The following is a 16,763-nucleotide window of genomic DNA, read 5'->3' as shown; positions in this document are numbered from 1 at the left end:
TGCACCTAAATTAAGTACACGGGTGTTTTCGCATTTCGCCCCCATCGAAATGTGGCCGCCGTGGCCGGGATTCGATCCCGCGACCTCGTGCTCAGCAGCCTAACACCATAGCCACTGAGCAACCCCGGCGGGTGGCGATGCCCCCTGTGAGAAGCTCCTTCTGTAGCAGTAAATGAGTTGATAGCCAGAGAAGTCGCTGAAGGCTGCGAACTTTTGTTTTATTATTCATCGACGAAGCGACGTATCACATTGGTATCTGTGCATATGTACAGTGCTCAATCTTGTGTTTCTTTCCTGAAATGCTGAGTGAACTTATACTTGAGGTGGTGCGGATACATCGGACACCGCGCGAGCCCTGTCGGCGTCGGTGCGTCGTCTGTACTGCCGCAGCTTCTCCATGACCAGCGAAGGTCGCGGAGCACCGGGATCCCTGGGAACGTGGGATGCAGCGGGGGCGGACAGGCGGTCGATGAATGAGGTCACAACTCCCTTGGTTCCCACGGCCTCGTTGACCAGCGGCAGCACCACGCCGGCGGCACTGTCCGAGCAGTCGGGGTACAGGTCCGAGCATTCGTTGTCCTGCAGGCCCCTGGACCACGCAGCGAAGTATGCGTTTCTCGGAAGCGGCCTTCCTCTGTTGAACGGAGCGATAAGAAAGACAGCAGGGATGGGAAGAGACAGATGAAACACAGTCGGCGACGAAATGAGCACAGTGTCAGTACGACCGCGCGGAAACAGAAGCGGCCCCTATCAAGTAAGCCGCAACGAGTGTTGATCGACAAATTACACGCATTCGTTGCTGTTTCAAATCAAAAGAATGACTCAACCAACCAAGTTTCCAGCTTTTATCGGGACACTCGAGAGAAATGCTCAATTAGTTTAGACTGATGAAGTGGTGTCACGATTGCATTTTCTCATTTTTCGCGCAGCAATGGATTTAATATATATAGGAAGAGAAAACGAAGGACAAAGTTGTGATGTCATGAAGTTAGAAACCTTTTGTGCTATTTTGGCCGCTATGGTTCAGTAAAGGCTCTTGAAACTTGCCGGGTTGGAGCTTTGGCGCTTTTGGATTACTCTGTAGTCCATCCTTAATGAATGGTTGTCTAGAGGCCCGAACAAATGGTGTCGAAATTATTGATGTCATGGCGGGATGATGCAGTGGCGTGTCTATACACGTGTGTAACCCACCGTGGTCGCTCATTGGCTATGGTGTTCGGCTGCTGAGCACGAGGTCGCGGGATCAAATCCCGGCCACGGCGGCCGCATTTTGATGGAGGTAAAATTTTGAAAACACCCGTGTACTTAGATTTAGGTGCACTTTAAAGAACCCCAGGTTGTCAAAAATTTCCGGAGTCCTCCATTACGGCGTGCCTCATAATCAGAAAGTGGTTTTGGCACGTAAAACCTCATAATAAATTTTTTTCTTCTATACATGGGAGGGGCTGAGGTGTGCACGTGCCCAGCGAGCATCGTACCTCTCCCTGACTACGCCGCCCTTGATTATGGGAAAGGTTGGCGCCATTGAGTGGTTGCAGCAACTCTTTGTCGCGTGGTAAACGAAATGAAATCTCGAAGAGAACAATCCAGGAAACACTGAGTAATGTCAAGGAGCTCGAATGCGTAAAGGTTGTGCACACGAATTTAGGAAATGACAGAAGAGAATACAACAATATGTACAAGAATGCGCAAACATGTGTAAACATGCACAGTTCCTGAAATAAATAAAGGTACGTGGAATCGTCCGTGAGAACACACATGCCACTTTACTGCATAGCATCATATAATTTAACTAACTTAAACATTTATGACGTATATATCATCTGTACCAACGACCCTGGCATTAATGAACATGCATTTAGCATAAAAGTTAGCTATATATGTATTTTCTCGAGAATATTTTAAAGCAACGAGTGCCAAGTCTTTTTTTTATTTTTTTTTTCGAGGTGTATGGTTGACGATCTAACATCAACTCGACCCTCTGTGTCCGCCTTACAGTTTCTCGCATGTGCTTCCACTGTCTGAACAAACGGGCATATGAAGAACTTGACAAGTGCCTTACTTGACGATTCCTTGCCAGAAACCCGAAATGGGGAACATGTCGGTGAGGGTGCGAGCTGCCTCACAGAGGACTCGCTTACGGCAGCCAGCACTCATGACCTCTTTGACAGGTCGCCTTTCTCCATGCCGTGACGACACTCTCTCGTGAGTCGAGTTGTGCTCTCTCTCGAGCAGCGATGTGGTAACGTGCCTTCTTGCTGCAGGGTGCGAGGTTGGAAAGGTGGGCCCCTCTGCACAAAACGAAGCCAAGAATTATCAACACAGAGGCTACAGTGAAATTAGCAAAGTGGCTGCAGTGTCGTCCCAGTTCAACTCCGTCCTCGCCATTAGTCTCTCCTGCATGCTTTGTGTCGGTCTTTGGACTCTAGCACACTTGCTATGTGAAAGCTCGGGTGGAGCAACTACTTGTAGCTTTCTAATTGCGAGATCCACCTGCAGCTAGCGATATCCTCCTCTTCCTTTTCCTAAATAGTAATTAGCATTATCACGGTGTCATTCACTGCAACTGAAGGCATTTTCCATTTGCCTCTTCTTGCAATCGTTTCGCTTTGGGCTCAATAATTCACCCCTAAGTTCTTCGGGATTCTTCTCGTAACGAACGGGTGTCTAACCTTGCTCATGGTTAGTTTCCTTACAAGATTCATGTTAAACGGTACATGAAAGAAATAAAGTTAGTAAACAAACGAACAAACAAACAATAAATAATGACACGTCATGTTCAAAGCGCTAAAAAAAAAAGAGGAAAGAAGGTTCAGCTGAGGGGTCACGCGCAAATATATATGTTCTTGTCACCTTCATTCGTGTTCTGTCGTTCGCATTTTTTGTCGTTTTCAACGCAATAATATTATAACTCGCGCAATTTATTTACTGGCTAAATTGCTTTAAAATATAGTCGTGGGGGCGCAGTCAGATATTTTCTCTCTTTCTGTCTGTGCCTCTTTACTTGAATCTTGTCTACATTGTGTAAGCGGCGTTTCCAGTAAAAATAACGTGTTGTCACACCTACTTGCCTCTCTTGAACTCTAAATTGTCGCGTCTAAATATTTCACAAACAAACATTGCAAGGGCACAGCGCTATCAAATATGTGGAGTTATCAGACGTACTGACTATGGCAAATGGAGAACGTAGGAAACAACGCTACGAGAAGCATATCCAAGTAACACGTGTTTACTAAACGAGCGTGCTTAGCTTTGCTTAGCTACTTCCTTCTGTGCGAAAAGAATAAAACACAATACATAAACACAGTATATCGATTCAGCTTAGTAGGGAAGAAACCTTGACTACATTTACTGGTACTCTCTAAACACTGTCATTTCTCTACAGGTAATGTCGCATTCGTGCAGTAATCTGCTTCAGGAAACCGATAGAATCAAAATATATCGAAGTTCCTTGCTTTTAAGCGCATGGAAAAAAAGCGTGCAGGTACTGCCATTTTTGTCAGTCCCCACTGCAGGGCCAGGTTCGGTAGTTGGCGCAAAATAAAATTTAAAAAATAAAACACGGCAAGGAAGCAGAAGCGAGGAGTCTCATGCGGTGTCGAAGAAAGCAAACTTACGTGCACTGGTGATGGCTACGAAAGAGGCGAACGCGATACCGACGAAACACCGCGCTGACACCATGGTGGAACGGACTCAGTTGATGCAGCCACGAATCGTATGCTGATGCAGCCACGAATCGGATGTGTTAACCCACGTGCGCTCGAGTTTCGAGGCTGCCTGCTGGACACGGGCGTTCACGTCTGCTTCTCTCTCGAAATCTTCCAAGCGACCCACGGCAGCCGGGCAGTGTGCCTTTTTATATCTCGTTGTGCTTCTGGTGTGACTCATGCGACGGAGGCTCGTCAAATGGCGAACCAAAGGAAACGACGCCGCACCACCTACACGTGCCAACGTATATATCTGTGGTCGAAATAATATGCGGCGATATCGCCCCGATTTTCTCAAGATTCTTCGACCGATTGTAGACTTTGTATCGCTAATCGTTTAGGACCGGTGAAGAACGGGCATTTGTTGGGTGACAAGTGACAAGTGGTCGCGCCCTTCCAAAGAAACGCGCCAAACCTCGCCCGCTGTGCTTCCGCGTGAATGACTCACGGCACTAGCAACTTCAGGCCGCTCCTTTTGTGCGTAGGGGCTGAGGGGGCGACTAATCTCTTCGCGCTGTTAAGGAAGAGAGTCGTGTAAAGGGATGAGCGGGGGTGAACCACCGAGCCTCTTTACCATGACTAACGACCCCCCTGACTTCAGCGCTATGATATGTCAGGAGAAAAAAAAAGAAAAAAAAAGAAAAAGAAAGAGAAAATATCTTGAGAGAACTAAAAGCTTGTCTTGTCTACTTTCTTCTCTTCCTTCCCACGCCTGGCTGGACACTTCTGCGAACTTTTACAGTTCAAGCCGCTCTCAAAGTGAACTGCACCGGAGATGTGGTTACCATATGCAGCCGGCGAAGACCAAGTAGTGATAGGAGGTTCACGTACGATAAAGTGATGTTCTTGACACTTCAAATGCGTCAGGAAGGAAATGAGATCTTATTGTGTGTGTGCGGGGGAAAATTTTATTCTGTACAACCGGGTCTGAGGAGAGAGTTTATATAATTGTGCTGCTCGGATGCTTTCGTATGCTTCTTTTTTTGTCATTTTTATAGGCTATTTTTTGTGTCTCTGTGACTATGCACTGAGTTGTCGTGATGAGTCATAGGTCTGAAGTTTGCAGTGCCAAACTTAGATGGAACCTCACCTCCCGCCTATTCTGTCTTAGAAAGATATTTATTCAATGAGTCACCACGTTAATGCATGAATACTTTGTTTAGCGCAAAACGACAGAGACAAGAAAGACGACAGGACAAGGCGCTACTCTCAACTGACATCATTTTATTGCGTCACTCCTTTATAGAGCGCTCAAACTAGAGGAACATGCGCAGTGAGCACCAAGTGGTGGAGCCACCAACATCCGATCCCAAGAGCGCACTCATGAGACAGAATCCAAAAAACCAAATTCAGCGCTGTACAAGGTTAAGGAAGGCACACTAATGCACTGTGACCCCAATGACTGAATGAAAAATGCTTCCGATAACTCTCGGGCGGTGGTGTCACGGCTCATCTTCAAAATCGTGGTATCACGAAACAGGGGTTTGCACTTGCATGTTTTACAATGCAGAGCCAAATTGGAACCTGTTTCTTGTCTCTGTCGTTTTGCGCTAAATAAAGTATTCGTGGATTCGCACCAACTAGCCCGCCAACGCATTGTGCTGAACTATCTTTCCACCACGTTAATGTTTCTATATCTCTTCAACAGTGTGACTCACGTCTTCACATTCGCCTTTGGCCCAGTGGAAATATGTCCGAGTTAAATCAGCGCAATGATAAATGAATGCATGCATTAAGTTAATGACTCGTTATTATCTTAGCTGGGTAGTTTTGAGGTAAAGCTTAATAGCTCAGGTGAGGCTAAGAAAAAAAATCTGCGTTGGGTTAGGCTTTCCATGAAGCAGGCACTTGCACTGATCCGGACGATAATTTCTGTACGATCGGACGTCCATGTCGAAAGTTTATTTCGTGACGTCAGATTCCAGTGGTATTGGCAGCAAACACACCATTGGCAGTGAACACAACCACGAAAGTGTATTGTCGAAAATACGCCATATGTAACCCTATTTTCATTGCACCCTGCGTGAAGTCCACTCCTGTCATAGGAACCACGCCCCGTGTTACAGATGAACGCTGATGTAGAACGCCGAATAAGAGAACACATTCTGCGTGATTCCTGTATATAAAGAAAGAAAAAGCGTTAGAGTAGATTGTTTAGTAATGTAGATATCGATGGATTACTAAAAAAAAAAGAACGAAGTACACAGAAGTAGAATTGGGCTTGCAGAAAGCTTTAATCCTTTTCTGCCGTACTATGCTGTGCAGCACTCGGCCCTTTTGCGCTCCTCTACTATTTTGATAAGTCGAAGCAATTCTGCTTGAAGTAATTCTAACCTCGCACGTCTCTTCTGCAGTGCAGCTGGCGCAAATGTTTCTTTTTCACAAAGATTCAGTTTTTTTTTTCAAACGACGTGGAGCATTTCGCAAGGAACAGGGTAGACTTCAGCAATCCGGCGTGAATATGGTTGCGCATAAGTGCAAATGGTGAGGAAGCGACGTACCAGCGCTATGAGGACATTGCGTTAAAGATAGCAACAATGCGAGAGCCGGAAACGAAATGGTATACTTATATCTGAGAACGACAACGAATATACTGAGTGGAGATAATTTGCATTGTGAAACGAATCTGTGGCTCGTTCAAAAACTGACATAGATTGTAAGTTTTTTGTTGGTTCCAGAGGTGATCCTTGGGAATATGGAAGAGGAAATGGGCCCTTAGCAACCTCGTCATGATTGTGCGCTGTGCACTTAACGGGCAAAATTTTGAAGTCGCTCCTTCTTTTTTGGTGATTACGACGTCCTCTAATCTTCGAATATAAGGAATAACGTCCAAATACCGCATTCGACTTCATAGGGTTTTATTCAAGAACAAGCCGGTACAAAAACTGCCATCATTTTGATCACCGCCGCATTACCACGTGGAAAGAAAAGTAATAACAAAACACATCTATGATGACTCAGATTGCTCTGACAAATACCACTGTGCCAATGTATTAGAAAAAAGAAAAGAAATAAACTGTGGCTATAGTAATTTCCTTGTTACAGATGAGCTAAGGAAAGAGAGCATTTTCTCTTGAAATTGTGAAATACCCCCCCCCCCCCCCCCCGCCCACAATAGCACTGTGTGGAGGCTAATTTTGTAGTCAATAAGTGGAGGGGTGGATGAGAGGGGACTTGCACATTAGTTTGTCATTATTGCAATGATAAAAAATACGTTCTTTGGTGCAAACTCTTGACGTAAGTTAGCACCGTCAAGACTAATTAAGTTCGGCACAGCGGCACAAAAGTTTGCAGCATCAAAGTTAAGTAATTCACTACTCATAAGAGAAAATAGTGAGAAATCAGTTTTCCTTCTGCTCAGCCATTCATATGCAAATGCATATCTGGAATGGTGACTCCGACTCAACACCCCGGTATAGCAATTGAGTGCCAGTCTTTGGCATACAACCACTTCTAGGTTAACGAAGTCCCGGCATCGTTGGAAGCAATCGTTCTCACCGAGAAAAAAGAAAGCCAGCAAAAGAAAAAGGGAGAGAGAAGAAAAAAGGCAAGATAGAAATGATCAAGAATTTTTGTGCCCACTTTCAGTAGCTGAAGGTTCCTCAGCACAAGAGCTCTAGAGAATTCAGTAAGACACTGTCATAGTTGCTGTCGCATGACAGCCTCGCCGGAGCCAAGTAGCTGAGCTTGTTAACCGAAAGGCATTCTAGTCGAGGGCGGTACACAGTCCCACGAGCACAGTGAAGCACGTACGCCTCCTTCGTTAGCGAAATTTCCTTGGAACTTCATGACTGCGCGCCACTGCAAGTAATTAGAAAAGGTAAGACACAGAACGCCACCCTGTTTACCAGAGAAATAGATAGAGACAAAATTTGTTCGAGACAGGTGCGCGAAAGAAGGCAAATAAAGGCAGCTTCAGTTCAGTGGGGGCAAGCATTGTATCAGCGACGAGGCAATTATTGCCTCCAGGCGTCCAATTATTTAGGCACGAAGTTACAGCATGTTCTTTTATTTTCCTACTGTGAATACTCGTGTCTAGTGTAAGGCTGCAAAAGTGTTGCAGTAGGGGTTAACCTCTCTGCCTTCCGTTTTTTGCTTTCCCCGCAATGATTCCATGCTCTCGGAGCCATTCATTTTTCATGGTGGGCTCACTGTAGGTGCGTGCATCGGTGACATTTGCACATGCTGGAACGGGAGAATAAAATCCAAGAACCGCTCCTTTTTACACATAGTCCGCACCCCCATCCATGTCCTCAGTGTAGGATTAGCCAACGGGACTCAGCTCAGGATAACCATCACATACCTTTCCCTTGTCTATTTCTCGGTTCTCATTACCGTTTTATTCTGGTTTCTTGTGGAGTTCCTGGCAGTGTTGTCGACGTAAAGAAAAGGGACAAAACACATGAAATACACAAAACACACGAAAAACTATGTAAGCGAAGATTGAATAAAGTAAAAAAATAAATAATAAATTAATAATGACAATGAATTATTTGTTCATTATTCACGTTGTTTCCGAACTCACAGTTTTTAGTTGTATCAATAAACACACATGCGGATTATAGTACGATAGGATAATGAGATAGACGACATGTGTTGATGTTCCCGTTGGTCCTGCTGCCCAAGACACTATTTATGGTGTATCTGGCCCGCTTCGGTCTGAGTGCGCCCTCCAGGCGCTGCGGTTCGATAGTTTGGATTGAGTGGTTGGGGGCGGTGATCTTTATTGATTTACAAACATGCGAGACAGAAAATTAAACTTACTTTTCTATCCTTGGTTCTTCTTTTCTCGTTTGGTCCACTTTCGTTGTTTTTCGTCTGTGCTCTTCTTTGTCTCTTTCGAACGTCTTGTTTTTCTCTTTAGAAAAGTACGTAGTCTGGCGGCGAGAGCTTTTTAAGTTCACAGCGGGCCCCCATTGGGGCTTCGTTTTGACAAAGAAAAACCACACGTGAGAACAGCCTCTAAGATGTTTTAAGGGTCGCGGATAAAATGAGAAAAGAAACAAAACAATTGAAAAGACCAGATCGCTTCCTTCGAAAAAGTGGTATGCTTTCGTGTGCAAGTCGTACTGAACCTTCTTGGAATGACGGTTGCAGATTTCGGACAACCTCCAGGTTGACTGTTTGCTTTCGATCTACAGGATCAGTTAAAGCTCGGAAAGGAGCCATTGGAGTGAAATATGTTTTATAGAGGTTATGATGGCTATATCAGACGTTGCCGGAGGGAGAATTGTCGACACACTTTGCTCTCGAAGGTGAGAACGCACCGGCGAAAGGAAGCAAGGAAGAAAATCATGAGTCATTCCACTCTGTCAAAGCGGTTGACCAGCGAAGCTGTTAAGCACACGACCCGGAGGTGACGCATAATTTTGAACAAAGGTACGAACTCATTTATTGTCTTGATGGGTGGTGATGGTGACAAAAGGTTCGCACACTAATTTATTATCTTGATCGGTGGTAATTATTTTACTCTCAACTGCAATCACATTCTTTGATAATTTCAAATCGACGCACGCATGACGCTGGGTGGTCGGTTGAGCCGGATAAGAGATATGTCTGCAACACGGAACGCGTAAACCACTCCCTTTTAGACACCGACACGTCCGTCCCCGACAACAACAGGGGTAGTGTTATGATAGCTAATTCATGCAAAGTGAGCAGCCATCAACCTTACGGAGTGAGTCACTGCATTCTTTGCTTGCTTACGGGGATGTGACCCATTGCACACGGGGGTATGAGCCATTGGTGATAACAGTTTTCGATGCTGTCCTGTATGTTGTATGCATGATTAGAAAGAATTTAATCTTCACTTACCTGAGTGCTTAGCCTAGCCTCTGCCTTACGGGGCTATGGGGCATTGCATTAACGCTTGCTTACGGGAGTATGAAGGCTTACGGGGGCAGGAGCCATTGATGATGATTATAATTTTTGTTCACGGAGAACAAAAATGTACGGAACTCTAGTCATATACAGCTTCGCTGTAACACGTAGCCGATATCTTGTTATTGTTGGTGGGTTGTCAATGCATTCATGCACGTATCACCGACACATTCGTTGCAGTAGGTGATAGCTGGCTAAAAGACCCTGTCGTTTGTCCTGACTCGTTATCAAAAACATTCTCACTGTCCTCCTCATCATCTCGACGATGAAGCGGGCTAGGGGATCATTTAGATACCCCAATTTATATCTGTACATGCTTGTAAATATGTTATTGTGGCTGAATTTTAGGTGAAATGCTATTAAAGAGCAACCACAAGTTATCCTAGCTCTGGTGAGCAATTTTTTTTTTCAAGGTTGTATTTCCATTTATTTCAAGGGGAATGGTTAGTTAGCTGAGCAAATTAAAGGCAACGTGACCCCTTTTGAATTTCGCGCCCGAATTACGGGCGCGATCGATCACGGGGAGTGCCAACTGTGAGCTTCGATACCCTGTTGAATGGGGAACACGCATTTCTGTAATCCCTTGTTTAGAAAGCAATGCTGTTACAACCAATAAGGTTTCTAGAGCTGACGCATCAATGGTTGCACATTCCCCGTCTAAGCGTCTATTGCGGTTTTTGTGGAAACACCATCAAAAACTGGAGATGACAAAATCTACAAATTGCATGGGTCCACCGAGATTGCTGAGCTCCAGCTCTCTGTGCACCCACGTGCGTGTGTGTATGCTTGCGTGTTGTCATATCCGCACGGCAGCACGGACAGATAAATGTATATTTGCTGTTTTCGAATGGCAGAAGAGCCGTGGGACCCAGAGAGTGAAATTCACTTTCTCCGCGGTTTGTTCGTGGGCTTAGAGCTGTCCTGTTCAGGCGAAAAAAGCCGGCTGGGAGGGGGGAGATAAGGGAGGGGCATAGTGAGTGCGGATTTGTTAAAACAGTTAAAACTTGAAACTGGGTTCGTAGTCCGCGTGCGTCCATTCGTTTGTACACTCCGTTATATATATAGTGATTCGGAGGAAGGAGAGATGGTGCGATCTTCTGCTACCCGTGAGGGAGTACGGCTGAACATCAGGGTTTGGAGGAGAGAGATAGAGAAAAGAGAGGTAACGAGAGGAAGGAAGTAGGTTGTGGGAAGGGTCATGTAGCAACATGGCATGGCAGGACACCGCTAGGAGTAGGTGGCCGGGAGGATCGGCTACAAGGCGGCAAACTCGGCCACAGCAGCAAACTCGAGGAAGGCTTGCAGTGCTGCGACTGGGGATGGTCGGGGGAAGAGAAGATCTACGGTGTAAGCTGAAAGACCAAGGCGGCAATATGCGGCTGTCATCTCCTGTCGTTGGGAAGCTAGTCATGAGCAGTGGCACAGGATGTGTTCCAGGGTTTCAGGGGAGCCGCATCTCCTACAGGCAGGTGATGCAGTGCTCCCTACACTGAATTTCCGGGCGGCAGGCCAAACGCTGCTTATCCTGAGGCGCAGGAGGATTATCTGCTTTCGTCTCGTAAGTCCCTTCTCGGGGAGTGGCTGGGGTGGCTTGACACTAGTGACTCGGGTGTCCGGGTGTTCTGCGGTCAACAGTTTGAAGAGCCAGCGCCGTGTATAATCGCATGCGACTACCGCAGTGGTTGCAGCGACCGGAGCATGGTGGGCTTAGCCAGGAGCAGGGTGACAGTGACTGCTGCTCGATCGGGTTCGAATAGTCCTTGAAGAGTCAGGCAGGAGTCTGAGACGATGGCCGCGGTGGGTGCTCCTATAGGAAGTCGGCTGCCAGGTGGAGGGCAACCAACTTTGCCGCTGTTTGCCATATAGGCAGCGCATACAGGAACACGGAGATGGCGACAGCATGGTAGAGACATAGGGACCATAAGGATGTGCAGTCTTTTCCTCACTGGAGTATCGGGCTGACAGCTGTTCAAGCTGACATCAAGGCCCTGCGAGCCTTGATGGTGGCGTCCTTGGCAGCAGGTATCCATGTGAGACAGTGGTCCGCTTGGAGCGCCAGATATGGGACCTCCTTCCCCCATAGGATGGGTGGGCCTTCCAGCACCAGCCTTTCAACGGTGACGCGAGTGGCAGCAACTGGATGAAGGAGCAGAGCCTCTGTCTTCATGGGGGAGACTGGAAGTCCTATGCTTCGGAAGTACGCAGCTACTGCATCCAGGAATCATTGCAATGATTACCGGATGGCCTAGAGGTTCCGTTTGGGTCCGTGCATCCATGGGCCACTTCATCTGCATACACCGAGCACTGCGTCGGGAACCTTAGATCTGCCGGGATGGCTGTCAGAAGTCCAGCCAGTGCCACGTTGAATAAGAATGGGCTCAGGATGGAGCCCTGGGAGAAGCCCGTAGCCACCCTGCGGGGAGTACTCAAGGTCCGGCAGAGTTTCACCCGAAGTGTCCACCCTGTGAAGAACGAGCTGATCAACTGCCGCAGGCAGCCCACGATGCCAAGTTCATCCAGTGCGTTCTCGATGATCTCGTGCGGCAATCCATCGAATGCACGGTAGACATCGAGCAGGATGAGGAGGGCCACTTCTCCCTTGCTTCTTGCCTCCTCCAGGGTAAAGACGATGTCTGCAATCGAGTCAGCAATGCATAGTAAAATATTTAGTGTGCACAATTGACAAGGACACAGTGAAGGGGGACACACGCAATGATTCGGTGGCGACGGGAGCCTGTTTGTTGCTCCGGCAGGAACCCTACCGCTCCTGCAATCCAGCTTAGCCGTTCAATTGCTATGGTCTCCATCAGCTTGCAGTCTGCTGAGGTCCATGGTACTGGCCTGTAGGAAGGGATAGCCGTGGCTGATCGCCCAGGTTTTCGGATGGGTACCACCGCCGTGGTCAGGTAAGTATCCGGTAGCGAGCCGGTCTGCCAGATGTAGTTCAGGGCCCCCGGGTGTTGACGTTAGACCCAATGCCGCGTTCTTTTATTCCGGCATACTTGTAGCACTTTAATCGTTTTGTAAAAAGTTATAATGTCAAAGCAACGCTGGCTTATATAAAAAACTCAACAGAACTCATCTTGCGGTGACTGTCGATAGGAATGTGATTAGCATTGAAGCAATGTAGCGTGCAATGTATTGCCGTTGCTGAAACGTATCGTGTATTAAGCGTGCAGCGGGACTCCTATCTCGGACTTTCCTGTTGACACCCTGCGCCATCTAGCGGCACCGCTGTGGAGGTCATGCGTGGCCTCCGAGATGCATGGCGCACCGGTGAGTGCGAAGGCTGATAAACACGTTATGTATGAGGCATGTACTGCAGCCAGGCTCCTCTCTCGCGCTTCCCTCTGGACACGCTGCGCCATGTAGCGGCGCTGTCTAAAAGTCCGCGCGTGGCCTGCGAGATTCGCGGCGCGGATGCGTGCGAATGCTGTAAATTGTTCCCTCGCTTGACTCATACCCAATGACACATACCCAGTAATTCCATGTTGGCGTGAAAGAGATTCATTGAAGAGCGGCAAAATACCCAGTGCATTCGTGGCGCAGCTCGTTGTAGCGTTGGCGTGAAGGATGCATTGAAGAGTGGCACATACACCTAGTGCATTTATGGCGGAGTTCGCTCAAGCACCGGGCCGGTGTACTTTCGCAATTCGTGTGACGTGAGTGTGATTCTGCCCAGCGCGGTATAATCTGTAAAGGTTTCTCATGATCTGTCAGCTCAAGAACCCGAGAAAGACGAAAAGAACAGGCGGTCACAAGCGCTGTCTGTCAATTAGAGCTTTAATGCAAACTCATAGACAACATGTACAACGCAGATGCACCAAAGCGTGAAAACAATACGTAAAACCAACACCTTGTAGAACAGCAACCCTTACGTGACGGGTGATTAAACCTGCTTCAAAAAGTTATGTTCGTCCTGTGTTGGAGTAATGGAGGGCTGACTTACGCATTCGTGCAGAAGCTTATGTGCGTGCAAAGCTTCATTTATCTCGCATGTGCGCTGCTCTCTGAAACTCTGCTTGAAACGTTTTACTTTTTATTGAAGAGGTCGGGGAAAATGGTTATATAACCAGATGGTCCCAGAGGAAGAGCTGCGGGAACTAGCCCAAGAATACTAATCCCATTAAAAAAAGAACTACTAGCTGCTGGCAAAACAAGAAAAAAAATAATGAAAGGAAAGGAGCAATCGTAGATTTCATTACACAGCTGTGTGATTCACGATAACCACGTTCGTGTAAACGCAACAAGTGGGGAGTCGGAATAACGTTCACGAACCTGTCAGGTGGCTCGACCTGTACCTGTGAATTTGGTGCAAACAAGGCTTGTGTAAGAGATAACTCGTCTCAGTTGCCGTTGATGTGCGAGTGGCTTAACTACGTATGCTATGTATGTGTCGACTGTGCGCAGAGACTGCTGATTACTTTTTTTAGCGATGTCTTTTTCTCTGAGACACTTTAATCGTTGATACTGAATTTAGGAATTATTTACTGAAGTTCTCGAATAACTGCCGTAAAGGTGAGGAATGTCACTGGATACAACGTTTAGCCAAGAGTTTTCGTGAAGGCAGCAACTCCGATTGACCCTGATCCCCTGCTCCTCCCTTAGTCTAGTTCTCCTTAGGCCCTTTTCGAAACTTTGGCAGCAGCGATATTCCTTCTTCGACCACCGTGAATCACTTGAAAGCTGCATGTTCCTGTAAACATCTGTCTAGTTTGGATGTCATGAGGACGGTGTCCTGTGAAAGCTCCAACTTAAGTTACGCAGTGAACAGTAAAAAAAAAGACGGTTAACACTACTAAAGACCCACAAAAAACGAAAATGAAGAGAAAGAGAGAGACAAAAAGACCGAAGCATTCCCGAAGTAGGAGATGGAGGCTGTTCCGAGAGCCAGCAAGCAGCACCGCGTACAGCGAGCGTGATGTATAGAGGAGTGCGAGGCAGAGACTTCGAGATTGCCGCTGGCTGCCCACTGTCATGTTAGGAGAGCGTCGAAGAAAAAAGAAGGAAAAGAAAAACGGGAAACCTGAGGCCAGCATTAATGTACTCTGTAGCTCTTCTTAGCTTCACCCTTCACATCGTCGCTCTCTGCAACCACCACAGTCCAGGCGGTAGTTCCGTTGCCGTGCTGACCCCTCCCCCCCTCCCCGACCCTCTCGCTGTCCCCGCCCGACCCGTTTCCTGGCCTATTCCGGATGAGGGGACTGCTCGATGCAAGGTCAGTAGGCGCTGTCTCAGCTCCGCAGAACAGCATTGGTGTGCGGCCACTGGAAGGCGTCGGAGTGCCGGTCAGCGCTTTTGGGAAGCTCGCCATCGGCAAAAGACAGAATGAGAAAATAATAACGATATAGGGAAACGTTGTCGCGCTAAAGCTGCCGCCGCCGCTCGATCAGTTTCGTCGTGGGTGGCATTCAACGTTCTCCAACCATGTGGTAAAATGAGAAAGAATGACAAAAAGAAAGGGAAAACGGCAGTGCTCGGTTCCTATAAACAGATTGCCTCATGGGTAGTTAACGCCTATAGTGGCGCAATCTTAACGGGAGGAAGACGTCATGCGTCGCTTAATCTTTATGATGCCAAGCTGCTTATGGAATCCAGATGATATACAAATAAGAGCTGCTCTTGCTACGCCAACGCTTCGTAGTTATTCACTCCTGCAATATCAAAACATTGATTGTATTAATTGATTGATTTATTGCTTTGATCGAATTTCAACCAATCTTCATGTTGGACGTATTAGCCATTATGAAAATGAACAATGAGTTTCTGTAGAGAACATTATGTGTTTCTAATGTGACATCAGACATACATAAGAAATGCCCTTGCGAAAGCAGATGTTCGTGAATTCGGTCTTTGGTTGCTCATGGCCTTTTTTATTGCGATAGCCATTATATGGACGCTCCAGGCGCATTTCTGCCGTCGGCGTCGGCGTCGCCGTGAGAGAGAGAGAGAGAGAGAGAGAAATAACTTTTATTTATATAGCCGGCAGATTCGTGGGGGGGCCAACCCCGCCTAGATGGCGGCCAGAAGCCCTTGAGCTCTAGCGGCATCCTCGGCCTGCTGGACAGCCAAAAGTTGGTCTTCGGGGGCCGAGCTGAGCAACACGGTCTCCCACTGCTTCCGGTCCTGAATTTTTCGGCCCTGTCGTGGCGCCCGAGGGCAGGCCCAGATAATGTGATCCAGGTCCGCCCTTTCTTGACAAAGTTTACAATTGGCCGAATATTGGTCTGGGTAATAATGATTATAAGACACCGGGTTCGGATATGTATTTGTTTGAAGGAGGCGCCATGCCACCGCCTGCTGCTTATTAAGTGATGGGTGTGCGGGAGGAAAATGCACCCTTCCCAATCTGTAATGATTAGTAATATCCCTGTAGCCAACCATCCGGTCCCCTGTCAGCCCCAACCGCGGCGCCCCGGTGGCTCGGTTTGTGAGTCCTCGAGCCACGGTGTCGGCCGCCTCATTGCCGGGGAGAGAGGAGTGCGCAGGTGCCCAGATGATATGGACCACCCGCTCACCGCGAAAGTTTGCCAGGATACGTTGTGATTCCGGCGAGATGCGTCCCTTTGCGTAATTTAAAATGGCGGTTTTAGAATCACTGACTATTATCGTGGCCAGTGTGGAAGCCATTGCGAGAGCAATGGCCGATTCCTCAGCCACCTCGGCTCTGTTAGTTTTAATAGATCCGCTGGCCTTACGCTCACCTTGCGAGTTCACTGCAACGATACACATATTCTGAGTAGTCGTGTATTCTGCCGCGTCGACGTACACCACGTCCTGAGAGCGTTGGAATCTCCTCTGTATAGCTCTTGCCCTTTCCTCCCGCCTTTCCCTGTGGTGTTCAGGATGCATGTTTTTGGGTAGCGGTGGGATAATAAGCTGCTTTCTTATGTCGTGGGGAATGTCTACTTTAGTGCCATACTGTGATGCGTATGTTACTTTAAGCTTGTTAAGTATGTGTCTGCCAGTAGGTGTTTGTGAGAGTCTTTCATATTGCGCTATCGTATGGGCTTCTATGAGTTCTTCGAGCGTGTTGTGGACACCTAAGGCTAGGAGCCTGTCATTTGATGTGTTTATCGGCAAACCTATGGCTTGTTTGAATGATCGTCTAATGATGCCATCGATTTTTGTCTTTTCTGCTACTTGGAGATTTAGGTAAGGGGTTACATATACTAT

The 16,763-nt window shown here is 47.3% G+C and overlaps 2 protein-coding genes across 3 annotated transcripts in view; one reads left to right on the top strand and one right to left on the bottom strand.

Annotated features, from left to right (window-relative positions):
• CngA (Cyclic nucleotide-gated ion channel subunit A) overlaps positions 1 to 16,763 on the top strand; it is a 371,493-nt gene that overhangs the window by 234,737 nt on the left and 119,993 nt on the right. The window lies entirely within an intron of this gene.
• LOC135902615 (uncharacterized) lies at positions 264 to 3,808 on the bottom strand. Its single transcript, XM_065432810.1, has 3 exons — positions 3,618 to 3,808; positions 2,063 to 2,291; positions 264 to 634 (listed from the first exon to the last, which is right to left on the bottom strand). The coding sequence occupies exons 1-3, from the start codon at positions 3,679 to 3,681 to the stop codon at positions 313 to 315; spliced, it is 615 nt and encodes a 204-aa protein (XP_065288882.1). The 5' UTR covers positions 3,682 to 3,808; the 3' UTR covers positions 264 to 312.

This window comes from Dermacentor albipictus, chromosome 3, assembly GCF_038994185.2.
Source record: "Dermacentor albipictus isolate Rhodes 1998 colony chromosome 3, USDA_Dalb.pri_finalv2, whole genome shotgun sequence".
NCBI lineage: Eukaryota > Metazoa > Arthropoda > Arachnida > Ixodida > Ixodidae > Dermacentor > Dermacentor albipictus.
Note: the sequence above shows the minus strand (reverse complement) of the source record. Positions and strands in the feature narration are given on the sequence as shown.

Excerpts from the sequence above, each read along its gene's own strand:
- LOC135902615 (XM_065432810.1), bottom strand. The coding sequence starts at position 3,681 with ATGGTGTCAGCGCGGTGTTTCGTCGGTATCGCGTTCGCCTCTTTCGTA. Across the intron at positions 2,292-3,617 it reads CGTAGCCATCACCAGTGCAC|AGGGGCCCACCTTTCCAACC; the intron begins GTAAGTTTGCTT and ends CGTTTTGTGCAG. Across the intron at positions 635-2,062 it reads TTCTGGCAAGGAATCGTCAA|AGGAAGGCCGCTTCCGAGAA; the intron begins GTAAGGCACTTG and ends TCCGTTCAACAG.